Source organism: Camelus bactrianus, chromosome 4, assembly GCF_048773025.1.
Source record: "Camelus bactrianus isolate YW-2024 breed Bactrian camel chromosome 4, ASM4877302v1, whole genome shotgun sequence".
Classification (NCBI taxonomy): domain Eukaryota; kingdom Metazoa; phylum Chordata; class Mammalia; order Artiodactyla; family Camelidae; genus Camelus; species Camelus bactrianus.
In genome coordinates, this window is record NC_133542.1 from 68,868,559 (window position 1) to 68,882,909 (window position 14,351).

The 14,351-nt window shown below is 40.2% G+C and overlaps 1 protein-coding gene across 7 annotated transcripts in view; it reads left to right on the plus strand.

The window, feature by feature from the left end:
- GAPVD1 (GTPase activating protein and VPS9 domains 1) overlaps window positions 1–13,372 on the plus strand; it is a 61,446-nt gene extending 48,074 nt beyond the window's left edge. For 5 of the 7 annotated variants that reach the window (XM_074362220.1, XM_074362224.1, XM_074362223.1 and 2 more), the window contains 8 exons: window positions 982–1,111; window positions 2,985–3,094; window positions 3,417–3,576; window positions 4,606–4,793; window positions 5,287–5,500; window positions 7,495–7,567; window positions 7,889–8,086; window positions 9,347–13,372. In XM_074362220.1, the coding sequence (XP_074218321.1) occupies window positions 982–1,111; window positions 2,985–3,094; window positions 3,417–3,576; window positions 4,606–4,793; window positions 5,287–5,500; window positions 7,495–7,567; window positions 7,889–8,086; window positions 9,347–9,487 (1,214 nt within the window). In that variant the 3' untranslated portion in view covers window positions 9,488–13,372. The remainder of the gene's footprint in view (window positions 1–981; window positions 1,112–2,984; window positions 3,095–3,416; window positions 3,577–4,605; window positions 4,794–5,286; window positions 5,501–7,494; window positions 7,568–7,888; window positions 8,087–9,346) is intronic. The other 2 variants (XM_074362222.1, XM_074362225.1) reach the window with 1 other exon arrangement.
- Window positions 13,373–14,351: the final 979 nt, after the last annotated feature.

Here is a 14,351-nt window from a genome sequence, read left to right on the forward strand (position 1 = left end):
GCAGGAGACCTCAGCGCTGCCTGCCAGGGGGTCGCCGCCAGCTGTTTTCTGGCTGGGCAGGACTCAAGTCTGTGAATTGAGAGTGTTATGGGAAGCCCCTTTTGGTTCTGTGGTTGTGATTGTGATTACAGAGTAGTATCTCTTTTTAATATTTAAATTTAAATTTTTTAATTAAATTTTTTAAAATATATTTTTCATTTTTCAGTTTTATTAGGTAGAATTATTCCAGTTGGACTGCACATATACAGTACGTTGCATGTAAACACATATACACAATATACTACATATTTCTAAAACTTTATATATATGTGCTGTTCATTGTGTCTAAGAACGTTTAGAGCTTTAGCTTTTTAAACTTACATAGTTATCAAAGGAATAAAGCCAACCACAAAATAAGAATTAATTAAAAAAGATACATAAACCCCACTATTAACAGCAACATTATTTATAATTGCCAAGATATGGAAGCATCCTAAGTGCACATCAATAGGTGAATAGGTCATGAAGATGCAGCATATATATGTGTAATGGAATACAACTCACCTGCAAGAAGGAAGGATATTTTGCCATTTGCAGCCTTTCGTTCACTATTTTTTTCCACTTCAAAAACCAGAATTTTATAACTGGCATAAATATTTCCATTGCATCAAAAACAACAAAATACTGAGAAATAAACTTGACCAAGGAGGTTACCTACACTACAGAGTATTATCTTTATTCAGTTAATAAAGTCTTGAATTGTTTTGGATTAGGATTGGTATAAGAAGTAAAACTATTCTCAACAACTGCTGTCTTAATATATTATCATTGCTGTCAATAACTTATTTAAGTGTTTGAAGTTTCTCTTTTTCCTTTCTTTTCCAAATAACCCTTATTGGAAGGCACAAGTTAATTTATGTTGAGTCGCTCTGAATACCTTCCAGTGGCGGAATATTCCAGATTAACCTGCTAATCCTTTTCTGGGGGGTGGGTTTTGTTTAGAAGTTATGGGTGATGGCGAAAGTGCACACGAGTCCCCTCGTGATGAAACCCTGCAGAACATCTCAGCTGATGACCTCCCCGACTCCGCGAGCCAAGCCGCCCACCCTCAGGATTCAGCTTTCTCTTACAGGTATTTCTTTTACAGGATTTAGGACCTTTGGGTTTGACCTTTTCACCACCATCCACAGTCACATCAAGTCAAGTGATTCACTGAGTCACTTAATAAATGTGTAAAGCAGCGAGAGAAGAATGAAATGCTATTTACTGAGAAGACTTTGTTTCCCTTGTGGATGTCATATATCAAGGGCTTTAATTCAGGGATTTAAAAAAAACAAAACACATATGCTCACAAGGGCCACATAAGTAATTTAAATGAGACAGTGGCAGTGCCTCTGCCCATGCAGAGCTCCCAGCTCTGGCTGAGAGAGATGTTGAGGGAGGACTGCAGTAGGAGGTAGGATCTGCTGTGGAGTAGTCGAATGACCCACTATCCCCAGTAAGCCAGCTGGAGCCCTCCCAGTTTGTTACCCTCCTCATTTCCTGGGCAGATCTCTGTATTTCTAATAGGAGTTTACAAAGAAAATGACTTGAGAAGCCTGAAAAATTTAGTTTTGTTCCTCTGTTTATCCAAAGATTATCAGTTTTAAAGCATGGATCACCCGTCCATCTCTTTATTTCTGTCTCTGACTCTTTCTCTCTTTTTAAACTTTTTATTATAGAAATTTACAAACAAGTACAAAAATGGAAGCGTACAGTGATGTGCCCATTACCCAGATTGAACAGTTACTAATACATGGCCAATACTGTTTCATATTTACCTCCCCCCCACCCAATTAATTTAAAGCAAAGTCTAACCAGCGTATCATTTAATTTTATTTATTTTTATTGAGGTATAGTTGATTTATAATATTATATAAGTTTCAGGTGTACAACATAGTGATTCACAATTTTTAAAGACAGTACTCCATTTATAGTTATTATTAAAATATAGGCTACATTCCCTGTGCTGTACATACAATTTTTTTTTTATTATTCTGAGGCTTTATAATTTTTTCTATGGTGAACTTGGGGGAAGTGACAGACAACTTTTATTTTCCAGATATAACTTTACCTTTATATAGTTTAGGAGTCTTTGCAAAGTGGGCAAATATTACATTTGATTGGCTTGATTTTGTGATTTACTCATTTTAGAGGAAGCAAACCAACAAGGAAAGACTCAGAGCTCGTCAGATGGGGTAGACAAGTGATAACCCAGCAGGAGGAGCAGACTTTGGCTTGTTCTTTGAAGTGTTCAACTGCTTTTTTTGGATGGCAGTTTCGGACATTCTGAAGAAGCTCTGGTCTGTGTCCTACAGGAAGAGAAAGGGCCCCAGGCACTAGCAGATAAAAGAATCTCAGTGGCCCCTCCCAGTATGAAGAGCTGCTTTCTTGTGGAGGGTGACGCCTTACTGAAAGGTGCTGCCCTGGGTGGAAGCAGGTAGTTCAGTAGTTGGAAGTCGAAAGGAAGCAGGTTTTGACTCAACACAAAGTTTCAAGCAGCAGGGCAACAGAAAGGGCTTCTTGTCAGGTGCTCAGCTTGTCTTGTGGCAGGGTCAGCATTTCTCAAGAGGTATGACAGAAGGCTTCCTTAGTTTGGGTGGTGAGACTGTTGAGATGATTTCTGTTGACGTCCTTCCAACTCTGGCAGAATATGTGTGTCTGACTCTCAGTGCTTAGCATAGAACTCAGCGTATGTTAGAAAGTCAGAAAAGATGTGTTGTTTGATTCTGGTGACTTTACTAATTGGTCCTTGCCCAGAGCACTTTTTTAGCCTTGCTTCTCAGGTAAGTGGGAAGCCTGCTTCTTAAGTGAGAGGTCAGTAAGTTAAAAATTATGTTTATGACTAGTTGAAACAGTTGAGCCTTGAGGTAGCATATTAATTTGTAGAGTAAATATAATAATAGTTTACAAAATGTGACCATATCTGGACAAAGAAATTAATGTATTTTCAACTCATTCTTTAGAGATGCAAAAAAGAAACTGAGACTTGCTCTTTGCTCTGCGGATTCTGTTGCTTTCCCAGTGCTAACCCATTCAACAAGGAATGGTTTACCAGACCATACAGACCCAGAAGGTAAATTGCTGCCTGATAGTTTATTTTTCCCTATATTCATAGGAGGAACCATATGAAATTGCCAGTATTCAACTGTATTTAAACTGTATAGCAATTCCATACAGTTCAACCTAATACATTTACATTAGCATCAAGTTAAGGGCACTTTGATTACTGATGGTTCATTAAAGTGTGGCAATACAGTTCTGCTGATAAATGGTAGAGCAGAATTGATATCCTAGAGGCTGAGGGATGACACACAGCTTATGTAAGCCCCTGGAATTTGTCAACAATGACAGAATTCTTTTTTTTTTTTTTTTTTTTTTTTTTTTTTTTTGCTTAGACAATGAAATTGTCTGCTTTTTAAAAGTTCAGATAGCCGAAGCAATTAATTTGCAAGATAAGAATTTAATGGCTCAACTTCAAGAAACGATGCGTTGTGTATGCCGCTTTGATAACAGGACTTGTAGGAAACTGCTGGCTTCTATTGCCGAGGACTACAGGTAACACACCCAGCCTGTTCCACTTGTACACCTGTTTGAAGCTGCAAGTAATTTCTTTTCAGTTCTTATTTCAGAAATGAATTTAGGCTTACTACAAAGTGCTTGGCTGTGTTTACCTGGATGTAGATTTCCAAGGAACCCATTTGGATATTTAGTCTGGAAATGTGGTTATAAATGAGTAGCTCTTACTAACAGAGAGTACATTTCACTTCAGATTTGCACAAAAGCACCTTTAGTAGAGATGGGGCCGGGATAGTTTGGATATCATTTCCCTTTTTTAGGGGTGATAGAAAAGACTGCTCCCCTGACTCAGGGAAGCAGAGGCAGGAGTAGGCCTCAGAACCGCTGCCCTTTGTCTGTCTGTCCCCTGCTAACAGTTAAGAGAAAAATGTAATTGAGATGCTTAGGAAGTAAAGAAGCTCAGGATGGGGTGCTCTAGTGATTGTTACATTTAGGTAATTGGTAGTATGTTTAATGATCTCGTAGTATGTGAACCTGTATTTTGTTGTTATTTTAGTTTTGTAGCAGTCAATGTCCTGTTAGGTCTGAGGTTCTGCCATTTTGGAGACTGCTCCAATATGAAACAGACCGACGATGAGAAGGGACTTAGTAATGTTTAGTGAGTTAGGGAGCCAAGTGTTCAGCCCAGGGATGATATTCTTCACAAACATGTAGAATGGTTTCTTTCTTCCTTTTTAAAATTGAAGTATAGTTGATTTACTAATGTTATATTAGTTCCAGGCGCACAACATAGTGATTTGGTATTTTTATAGATTATGCTCCATTTGAAATTGTTATAAAATATTGGTTATATTCTCTGTGCTGTACATTGCGTCCTTGCACCTGGTTTTGTTTCTCGTGCCGGCAGCATTAGTCCTCAGGACAGTTGTCTGTGGCCTGACCTACTAATTCGTAAAACCAAAGTCTCTGAAGTAATTTTTTTGTTTAAAGAAAAATTAAGACTCTTAGTCACCAAAGAAAGAGTGTACTGTTTCTGTTTGATGTCCTTCAAAGCGTATTTCCTTTTAGGAAAAGGGCCCCCTATATTGCTTACCTCACTCGCTGCCGACAAGGACTGCAGACTACACAGGCTCACCTGGAAAGGCTGCTGCAGAGAGTTCTGCGGGACAAAGAGGTGGCCAATAGATACTTCACCACTGTCTGTGTGAGGCTGCTGCTTGAGAGCAAAGAAAAGAAGATCAGGGAATTCATTCAAGGTAACTAAAGGCCTTTGGGCTGAGCAGCTATTCAGCTGTAAGTTACTGGGAAGATCTGGAAATTTCTGTTTTGCTACTTCTTTGAGTGTCTGTGTGTCAAAGAGCAGTTTCTTAAATTCCCAGTTGCTTCTTAATAATTAAACCTTTGAGGTCAAACCAATAAATTTCATTTTTATCCTAGATTGAATATCTATAGTTTATTTAAAAATTGGGAAAATTAGTAAAGTTTTGGATCCACATATTTTTTCTCATTTTTTTTTTAAAGAACAAAGCATATCTTTTTATAACAAATCTCTTTTTCTGAAACATTGACATATCTCTTACATTTCTCCTGTTTTTAATGATTTGGCTGCATTTTCTCCTGAAATAAACCATGCCCAGATACTTCTGGCTTTAAGAGTACAGTAATGTCTGCATAGCTAGTGAGTAAAATGACTTCCTATTTAAAATTATTCAAATACTGTATGTTAAAAATTACTATTTTGCATTGGAGACTTTCAGAAACTCACAGCAGCTGATGATAAAACTGCTCAGGTGGGAGATTTTCTGCAGTTCCTTTATGGTGCGATGGCCCAGGACGTCATATGGCAGAACGCGAGTGAAGAGCAGCTCCAGGACGCTCAGCTGGCCATTGAGCGGAGTGTGATGAATCGGATCTTCAAGCTTGCTTTCTACCCTAATCAGGACGGGGACATACTCCGTGACCAGTAAGTGCTTCTGTGTTTAACGTGCCTGTGTTGGACTACCTAGGGATCTATGAGCCAGCTCCATATTTTAGACAATAAAACATGAGACTTAGTATCTGATAGTAAAAGAAAAAATACATTACCTCCTTTCCCCCATCAGAGTTACAAGATCAGACAGAATGACAGTGCTATTTCCAGAGATGTGGGGAATCGGGATGGAGGTTGTGTAAATTGGCATGGCCTTTTTGGAAGGCACTGCCGTTTACTCTACCTCAGCTGTTCCTCCCTTCTTTTCTTCTACCTACGCTTCATCCTTCACATCCTAACTCAGACATCACTTCCTCAGGGAAACCTTTCCAGGCCTCTCTGACTAGGTTAAATGCCCTGTCAGGGCTCCCTCAGGCCTGTGTACCTTCCTTTAGCACTTGCCACAGGTGCAGTTACACATTTGTTAGAGCCATGATTTCTCAGCCTGGCACTGCTGACACTTTGGGCCACGTAATTCTTTGAAATGAAAGGCCGTCGTGTGCGTTGCAGGATGTTCAGTAGTGTTCCTGGCCTCTGCATGCTGGAGGCCAGTAGTACGCTACCAGGCGCGAGAACCAGAAGTGCCTCCAGATGTTGCCAAGGGTCCCTTGGAGGGCGAAAATCGCCCCCTGATCTTGATCACTGGTTTGTGTGATCATCTGATGAATGCTTCTGTCTCCCACTGGAACGTTCCCTCCGTGACAGCAAGAGCATAATGCTTTTATTCATCACTGTGTCACAGCATCAGGCACAGCGGTGACTTCTGGTATTTATTTAGGAATGAAAAGTTCTATATTGGAGAATCAAAAAATTTGGAATTGAATGTATATGAATTGTATCTTAGTAAAGCTATTTTTCAAAGTAATCCTAAAAAGTTAATCTGAAAAAAAAAATCTGGAATGGTAACAGTGCTTATTTTTGGGTAGTGAAACTATGGCTAAGTTAGCGTTTTTATTTTTCCTCTTCTGCATTTTCCTGACCACTGCTTTACGACCCTGTTTATGCCCCAAGCATGTTGAGGTGGCTACTGTGCTCCCAGCAATAACGGTGGCTTACTCTGCCAGCCACTCTCGAGGGTCCGTGTAATAGGACCTCCGAGTGGTCATTGGTGGTTTATGTAAGATTTTTTTCATGGAAATGTTAAGGTACTGCATGTACACTTGAGAGTTCACTTTCCTGTGAGTTGGTTAGGATCCCTCCAGCCTGCCTCTCACTTGATCCTAGTCTCAGGAGGCTTTTTGCCCCACTCCAAGTTTCTGTGCTGAATTTGCCTCATGGGCCCTGTTTTCTCTCCAGAGCACCAGTTTTTGGCCTCCAGAATGGGATAAGGAATGGGGACATTCAAACTGTATTTACTACAAAGAGCATCTTTGAAGCAGGCTATTCCTACCCTCTCCCCTGTGGCATTTCTGCAGGTTTATAGAGGGGAGAGTTAACACTGTGTTCTGGAAAGAACACTAGAAGCCAGGAAAGCCAGGTTTAGCCTCTGCTGCTAACCATGGTGTGGCCTTGGGCAAATTCTTCACCTTTTTAAGTCTAGTTATTTTCATCTATGAAATGAGAAGTTGAATGTTTCTCGGGGCCCCTTCTCCGTCTAAGCATTTGTGACCTTTGGTTCCTGGCTTCTGATCCCTCACTTCCTCTCGGCCTGTCTGCCAATTAGTTTGTCCAAGTAGCTTCTGGGCTACGGGCACCTCTGCTTTCTCCCTCGGAGTGCTGTCCGAGTCCGGGCAAGGAGGGCTTCTCTGCTCTTCTCCCTGCGTCCCCTTGGCTCATGACTCAGCATTTCTAAGCAGATCCTAAAAATGAGATTTTTCTGACAAGACAGAATACTCATGGCTAAGAGAGTCTCAACGGTAATTGTAATGTATATCTAGAAATAAGTCTAAAACGTTTTTTAATGTGTTTTGGAACAAAATCATTTATGACTCTCTGTGTGTCTTATTTTCTGAAATACATATTTACATACTGTTTTTTGGGGTTTTCAGGGTTCTTCATGAACATATTCAGAGATTGTCTAAAGTAGTGACAGCAAATCACAGAGCTCTTCAGATACCAGAGGTAATACAGGGTTGTATAGTGTGGGTGGTATTATTTAATTAAAAATTGCTTGGTATACTATGTGCATGATACCAGTTTTTCAAGGAAGCAGAATGTCATCAGTTATAAAATACCATTTGCACCAGATGTAATTCAGTCTCACTATAAAGTTTAAAAGTTAAGCTTCAGTCTTAAGTGAGAGGGCAGGAGGAATCGCAGTTTGGTTTTACTGAAGAAAGGAGAAGGCAGCAGCCTTACCCTCTGCCACGTGGAGGTTGCTGTGGTCGCTGCCTGTAGTTGCCGTCAGATCCCAGACCTGACTCTGTCTGTGGTCTCCCTTAGGTTTATCTTCGGGAGGCACCGTGGCCATCTGCGCAGTCAGAAATCAGGACAATAAGTGCTTACAAGACCCCCCGGGACAAAGTGCAGTGCATCCTGAGAATGTGCTCCACCATCATGAACCTCCTGAGCCTGGCCAATGAGGACTCCGTCCCAGGAGCGGATGACTTTGTCCCCGTTTTGGTATTTGTGTTGATAAAGGTGGGTCCCTCGCTATTAGAATTGTTTATTTGTCATTCTGAGTAGAGTGGTGCAGTGTTTCACAGAGACTTTGGCCCTTTCACAAGTTTCAAGCTCTGTGTTACCCAGAAAGAAAGTATCTAATGTCAAGTTCTGTTCTGTCCAGAAGTAGGGTTTTCTAGAGAAAGGGTAGGAAGACTAGATTCCTAGAGGAACATTTTCAGCTTTTAAAGCAGTGCATGAAGTTCTTGATTGGAGCTCAGGATATAATCACTGCGTGTGTGAATGAGGGCAAGTTCTCTTCATTGTGTTTTTACCATCTTCTTCCACACTGAATTCTGCACAGTACTTGTCACATAAACTACATTTACCAATCATCTTTCTCTTCTTTTAGCCTCTTATTTTGTAGCTGTAACATATTATTTTTAAAAGTACTGACATCTCTTGTCCTTTTTTGACTTTAAAGTTTCATCATTTAAATGGTTTATTTTGAACATTTTGGTTAAGGGAACCATGAAGTTTGGGTACACACAGCCACCAAGTAACTGCATCACTCGTGTGTTCCAGCCAGCTCAGCTTGTCGATATCTAAAGTATATTTGACATACATCTTACTGATTCTTAGTGTTTGCAGTGTTTTTGCAACCTGAGCTCTTAGCTCAGAGTCAGAACCCGTAGGAAGGCATGTGATCAGCCTTCATCACTCCTCCTGTTGCCCGTTGCCCTGCCCTCTTCCCCAGGTGACGTATTTAGTCCCTGTGCAGAGCCAGTTTAAGCTCGTTACAAGGAACAGGCCTTAGCTTGTCCTCCTAACCTCTTAACACACCTGTGTCCTTTCTCTCCATATGAAGGTAACAAAGCAGGAGATATTCTGTTACCTCTTGTAGCAGAGGACATACTTTCTTTTTTTTTTTCCCCCTTAGCCAATTCTACCTGGACTTACAAACCAAATATAACTCAGTTTACCTACAGCATATTTTTCCTTGTCTAACGTTCTGGAATCCTAGGATGTTGAGTAAATCCACTGGGATTAGTTTAGCCTCTTTAAAGACCAGCAAGGTGAAGAGCTTTGTTAGGATAGAACCCGACTTGCCTTTCCAGTGTACTGTTGCTAATGGTAGTAGCGAGGGTTTACAAATTAGTTCCAAAAAGGATTTGAGGGATTACTTTAAAAGGACCGGTGTCTCTTTTCACAGGAAAACGTGTGAAGATGTTACTGTAAATGACTTTGCAGAGCTGTGTCTCTGAGTAGTTGACTCTCTTTTACTTTTCACTTCTCCAGGCAAATCCTCCCTGCTTGCTGTCCACTGTTCAGTATATCAGTAGCTTCTACGCCAGCTGCCTGTCTGGAGAGGAGTCCTATTGGTGGATGCAGTTCACAGCAGCCGTGGAATTCATTAAAACTATCGATGACCGAAAGTGACCAAGACCAAGGCCCACCAAGGCAGCAGACTGATAGGGGGGCAAACAGATCTCTTAGAAAATGTACCAGCTGCTTTGAAGGCTGAAGATTGATTTTGTATAATATTGTACAGCATTCAGACATTTTAAAACAGATCTTTACTAAACAGATTAATGAGCTAACAAGCAGGTTCTCTTTCTTTTGGGCTCTTTTCCTTTCTGAGTTGCATATTTTGTTTTCTTGTTCCCACGTAGAGAATAGTATTGCAAAAAGGGACCACATTTTTCAGGTATTTTGAAATACTAAAAAAACAAAACAAAATCTCCTAGAAAATCCCTAGATCGCCGTTTATGGATACCCATTCTTTCCTTTCATTAAAAAGAAAGAAGAAGACCAGTACACCTCTTTTAAGATGCCATCTAATCTTATATGCATCTAATGGAAGGGAAATACCAGTTGCACTGAGGATGATAATAGTGGTGACATTAGTGGCATTATCTATAAATACACTCACCTAAATTGAAAAGCTAAGAAGGAAATGTAAATATAATATATATTTATATTTGATGTAATATGGACATCTTCAGATTCTAATAAACAAGGGATATTGCTGATAGTAGGTTGTGATGTACCCTCTTGTGAAATGGTTTCCTTGACAAAATTTAAGCTGAGCTTAAAAGCAAAAGGCAAACAAATACTCAGAAGTATTTATTAAAGTGTAATACAGTTTATTGAACTTTCTAGATGTGGCTTTTATGCACAGGGCTGCCTTTGATGAGGGGTATAAAAATCACTGAGTGAGTCACTGAGCCATTTCTCACCGTGGACGTCTTTGAGCCTGCAGTAGGAGATAGACACCGTCCATCACACACAAAGGAACAGCAGCTGTCTAACACGTTCTTGTGGTACTTCTCATCTGAAATACTAAGTATAGTGTAGAAACCCCGAACAGAACTCCCTACAAACCTTTAATTGTAATATATTTTTGATGGTGATTCACATTGAATGAACAGACCAGAAATTCAGTGAATGTCATTTTTTAAAAAACTAATTTGTATTGTCTGCTCTAGTGATACAAGTTTTACTAGTGATAAACTATTTTAATCATACTATTCTTATGAGAAAAAAATCTATTTTGGCAGGTTTCTGTGCCTTTATTTCCCTCTTCTGAACAAAAGTATGTGTTTCTGTATTTTGGTTTGGTTGTATGTTGATAATTAATCAGGAATAGGTTTTGGTGTCTGAGAAACTGGCCAAGGAGGCACACCAAAGCTTCAAGCACAAGTCTTGGACGTAGGTCATCGCTGTCTGGTTTCACTTTGTATGTTTCCTAAACATGTTTAGTTTCTTTTATAAAACTTGGTCCCATACTTTGAGTTTCTCTGAGCATCTCCAGGCATTTTTAAGGGAACTGTGACAAACAGTTGAGCAGATGAGTACAGAGGCTGTCTTCTCCCTCTCTCCAGGAACGCTGTGTTTCTCTGTGCCTCAAGAAGCTGGATTTTCTTTATGCCGCGACCTCTTCTCATTCATGTATTTTGAAATACCGAAATAACAAGCTGCTTAGGAGTGTGGGATGTGGTTTCTGCCTTTTAGGGGGAGGTCAAAATTAAACTAGTACAACAAAATGTCCTTTTGAATGTTAGGTCAGGAAATCTGTGTACAGAGTCATGTGCTTCGTGGGCTGTTAACTGCCAAGCTTATCTAGGTCTTAGAAGTTAAATTCCATCATAAATACTTTACAAGACAAACTGTCTAACATGATTTCTAAGGCCTAGAGGGAGTTCACATTTTAGTCAATAAATGTTAAATCAATAGCTGACATGGAATTGTTGAAATTCATTGTTTTGGGTTTTAACTTGTAAGTGAACAAGAGATTTTTGCCCCCATGATGGTTACTAAATCTATTCCATGTTATCACTGTGGAAATAAATGTGAAGATGTGGACGTTGCACAGACCTCTTTTCTGTGGAGGAGGAGGTGGTGAGTTTGGGGAGTAGGGCTACAGTGGAGGCAGGGGAGAGGGCTGTGCAATGCTCGAGACGTTGGTGAGAGTAGAACCCAGAGATTTGGCATCAGGGTTTAAACGTCTCTGAGGCAGAGGTGGGTGCTTGCTTGACCCAGGTGCTGGCAGAGCAGCACAGCCCAGCAGTTTAAGGTTTAACTGTTTTCCTCTGGAAACCTGTCAGGGGTAAAGACTACTTCAGCATTAACCATCACTGGTTTAATTTCATGACAGATTTTATTGCAGTGTTGATTTCTGAGTTTAGGAATTGGTAACTGTCTGCGTGGCAGTGGTGGGGTGTGAGATAGGGAGTAATTTGATCTTGAGGAATAGTTGTTCTTCAAGTGTTTCTTACTACATTTCCTCCCAGTACTTTTCGTGAAGGATTAGTGGAAAAGCATGAAGTCACACATAGGAAACATTCGGTAGCCACCAATTATTACATGGAATTTACAAGGATAATGAGTGGTAAATGGGGAGACAGTGGTTCAGTTCACTGAAATCTTGTAGAATTAACTTACCTAATGAAAAATCAGTTTATACTTTGTATTAATACTCTGCTTCTGGAGACAGTTAAGTAATAGAAATACAGATTGAAGATTGTCTTTCCTTGCAAAATAATTATTTTTTAAACCATTTTGTTTTCTTTCTCCACTTTAGGTCAAATCTCAGCCACAGTTACTGGTTTCGTCTGCTTTTTCTTTTTAAAAACCTGCTTCTGAAAGCCTTTTTCATACAGATATTAAATCTCTGTAAGAGGACTAGGCTTTGTGAAGGATCGAAAATAGATGTGGATGTGATGCATGCATGGTTTTTCTTTCCCTGTTGTGTCCTGGAAGCCTTTGTTTCATGTAGACTCTTGACACACATGTTGCTGAGGTGCATGAGCAAGAGAACAAAAACCCACCCCAGGCAGTCACAAGGCCACGTTTTGGCCACGGGAAGCTGTAGCCGACTGTATGGGCCGATGCACCGTTTTCCTGTTGCCTGCTGTGGGGATTCCAGTTTGGGCCAAGTGAAGGTCAACATTGTGAAGTTTGCACCGTTCCTTTCTCTGATGTGAGTGGGTGTGAAAGAGGAAAATCGGATCACACTTGCTCAAAATCATTTGTGGATCACACAGAAGTGATAGAAACATTAGTGGAATTCGCTTCCTCCATTTGTGTGTCCTAGAATTTCTCTTCTCCATTCTGGCTTTATTTCTTAAGGAAAAGTCTGTCCTCTTTTTAGTTCTTTTAACTCTAGTGAGTTTATCCTGTACGTAATTGCCATACTTGGGGGGGGGGGCGGTGAGAATCAGAAACAATCTTCTTGAAACTCAAAGAATTTTTAGCAAGTAGATTATCAGTAATGAGACATTTCAGATATTTTGAATGCCAGAATGCTTGAGAACGTTGCCAAATTAATAATCATTTAATATACTTTAGAATGTAGGTTACCCAAGGAGTAAGTTGACCTGGAATAGCTTTATTACTCTTAAGAATACTTGGAGAAAGGAAAATACAGTTTGCGTCAATGTCAGGGTTGGTGTGGTTGAGCTATGGAGTCACCACAGAGCTGCGTGTCCCACAGGCCTGCGCTCAGCAAAGGGTAAATTCACAAGAGAGGAAGTCCTCTACACTTGGTTAACAGCAGACAGTGTGGGTGGGGCCACACGCCTTAAGAATTCACCTCTGCTGAGTTGATACTCTGTCTCGTCTACCATATTCTTGTGCTTCACCTGTATTAAAAAGCTTTGTACTGCCTCTCCTCTTGAAACTGATAAAACCTTATATAAGCCTCAGTTAATGAGCTTGCACAATCTTGTATATGTACAGGGAACCCCTCCTGTCTCCTAATGTGATTACTAATGTATGATATCATTCTGTAAAATTGATTAAAAGGGAGAGCAGTTGAATTCATTGGGTTTTATGTTTCCATCATCTATTTTGTATTCGGAAGCATTTCTGAAAATTTATTTGACTTCTCAGATATTGCTACTGTCCATGAATTCACACATAATCTTTTTCATCTGAGCATCCAAGGGTATTTGTGAAGTGCAGTACAGGAAGGAATTAGAATCATCCAGCAATTACTAACGAGATGGTGAACATTTATCGTTTCAACACAGTTCCTGTCTGAACCCTTTATTTGGTAGCTATTCATCAGCCTCAGTTTTGAGAGCAGAAGTCCTAATCACGGTTTTCACTGAAGATTTTATTAATCTTTTCAGCTGAGGGGAGTTTCTATTTGACAAGGAGCCCTTGTTGCAGAGGCAAGCTCACTCCACTCGCTGGTGGAAAAGTGCTTTCCCCGCATTGACTGCACTTCATTTAGAAGGAGACATTTAAAAATTGGATTAGGGCTCAGTTTTCATTCAGTCTGCTCAGTATGAAAATTAATGCTGTGACTTGCCTAGAACTGAAAATAGAATTCAACTTTTCTTGCCAATTTGGAATTACCTGTTACCTGAACTCCTGTAAAATTTGTGCCCACTCAGCCCTCTCTCAGGGTAACGTGACTCTGCAGCTTTTCCCAGAGGATGTGGAGCTAGTGACGGTGTTCAGCTAGGCCTGCCCGCAGTGCTGCCCGTAACGTGTGTCACGACCCTGGGAAGTGGAATCAGATCAGAAGCTCCTCTTGGCTGTGAATGTGTCCTCTGCCTAGAGATTTAAGTATTCACAGAAGAGATTTTGCTTCAGCCATTGCATTCCAGAAGAATCTTACTCTGTTTTCTTAGGGTACCAGAATGCAGTGCATAGACTTTTAAAGAAATTTATCAAAGAGGCTGGAAAATCTCCCTGGGGATCCAAAAAGCATCTTCCACATTTTGTGCCAAAATGGAAAAAGCTCTCAGTTCTAAATCACTGAACCTGTTGTAGACAGTGAACATAAAAGCCA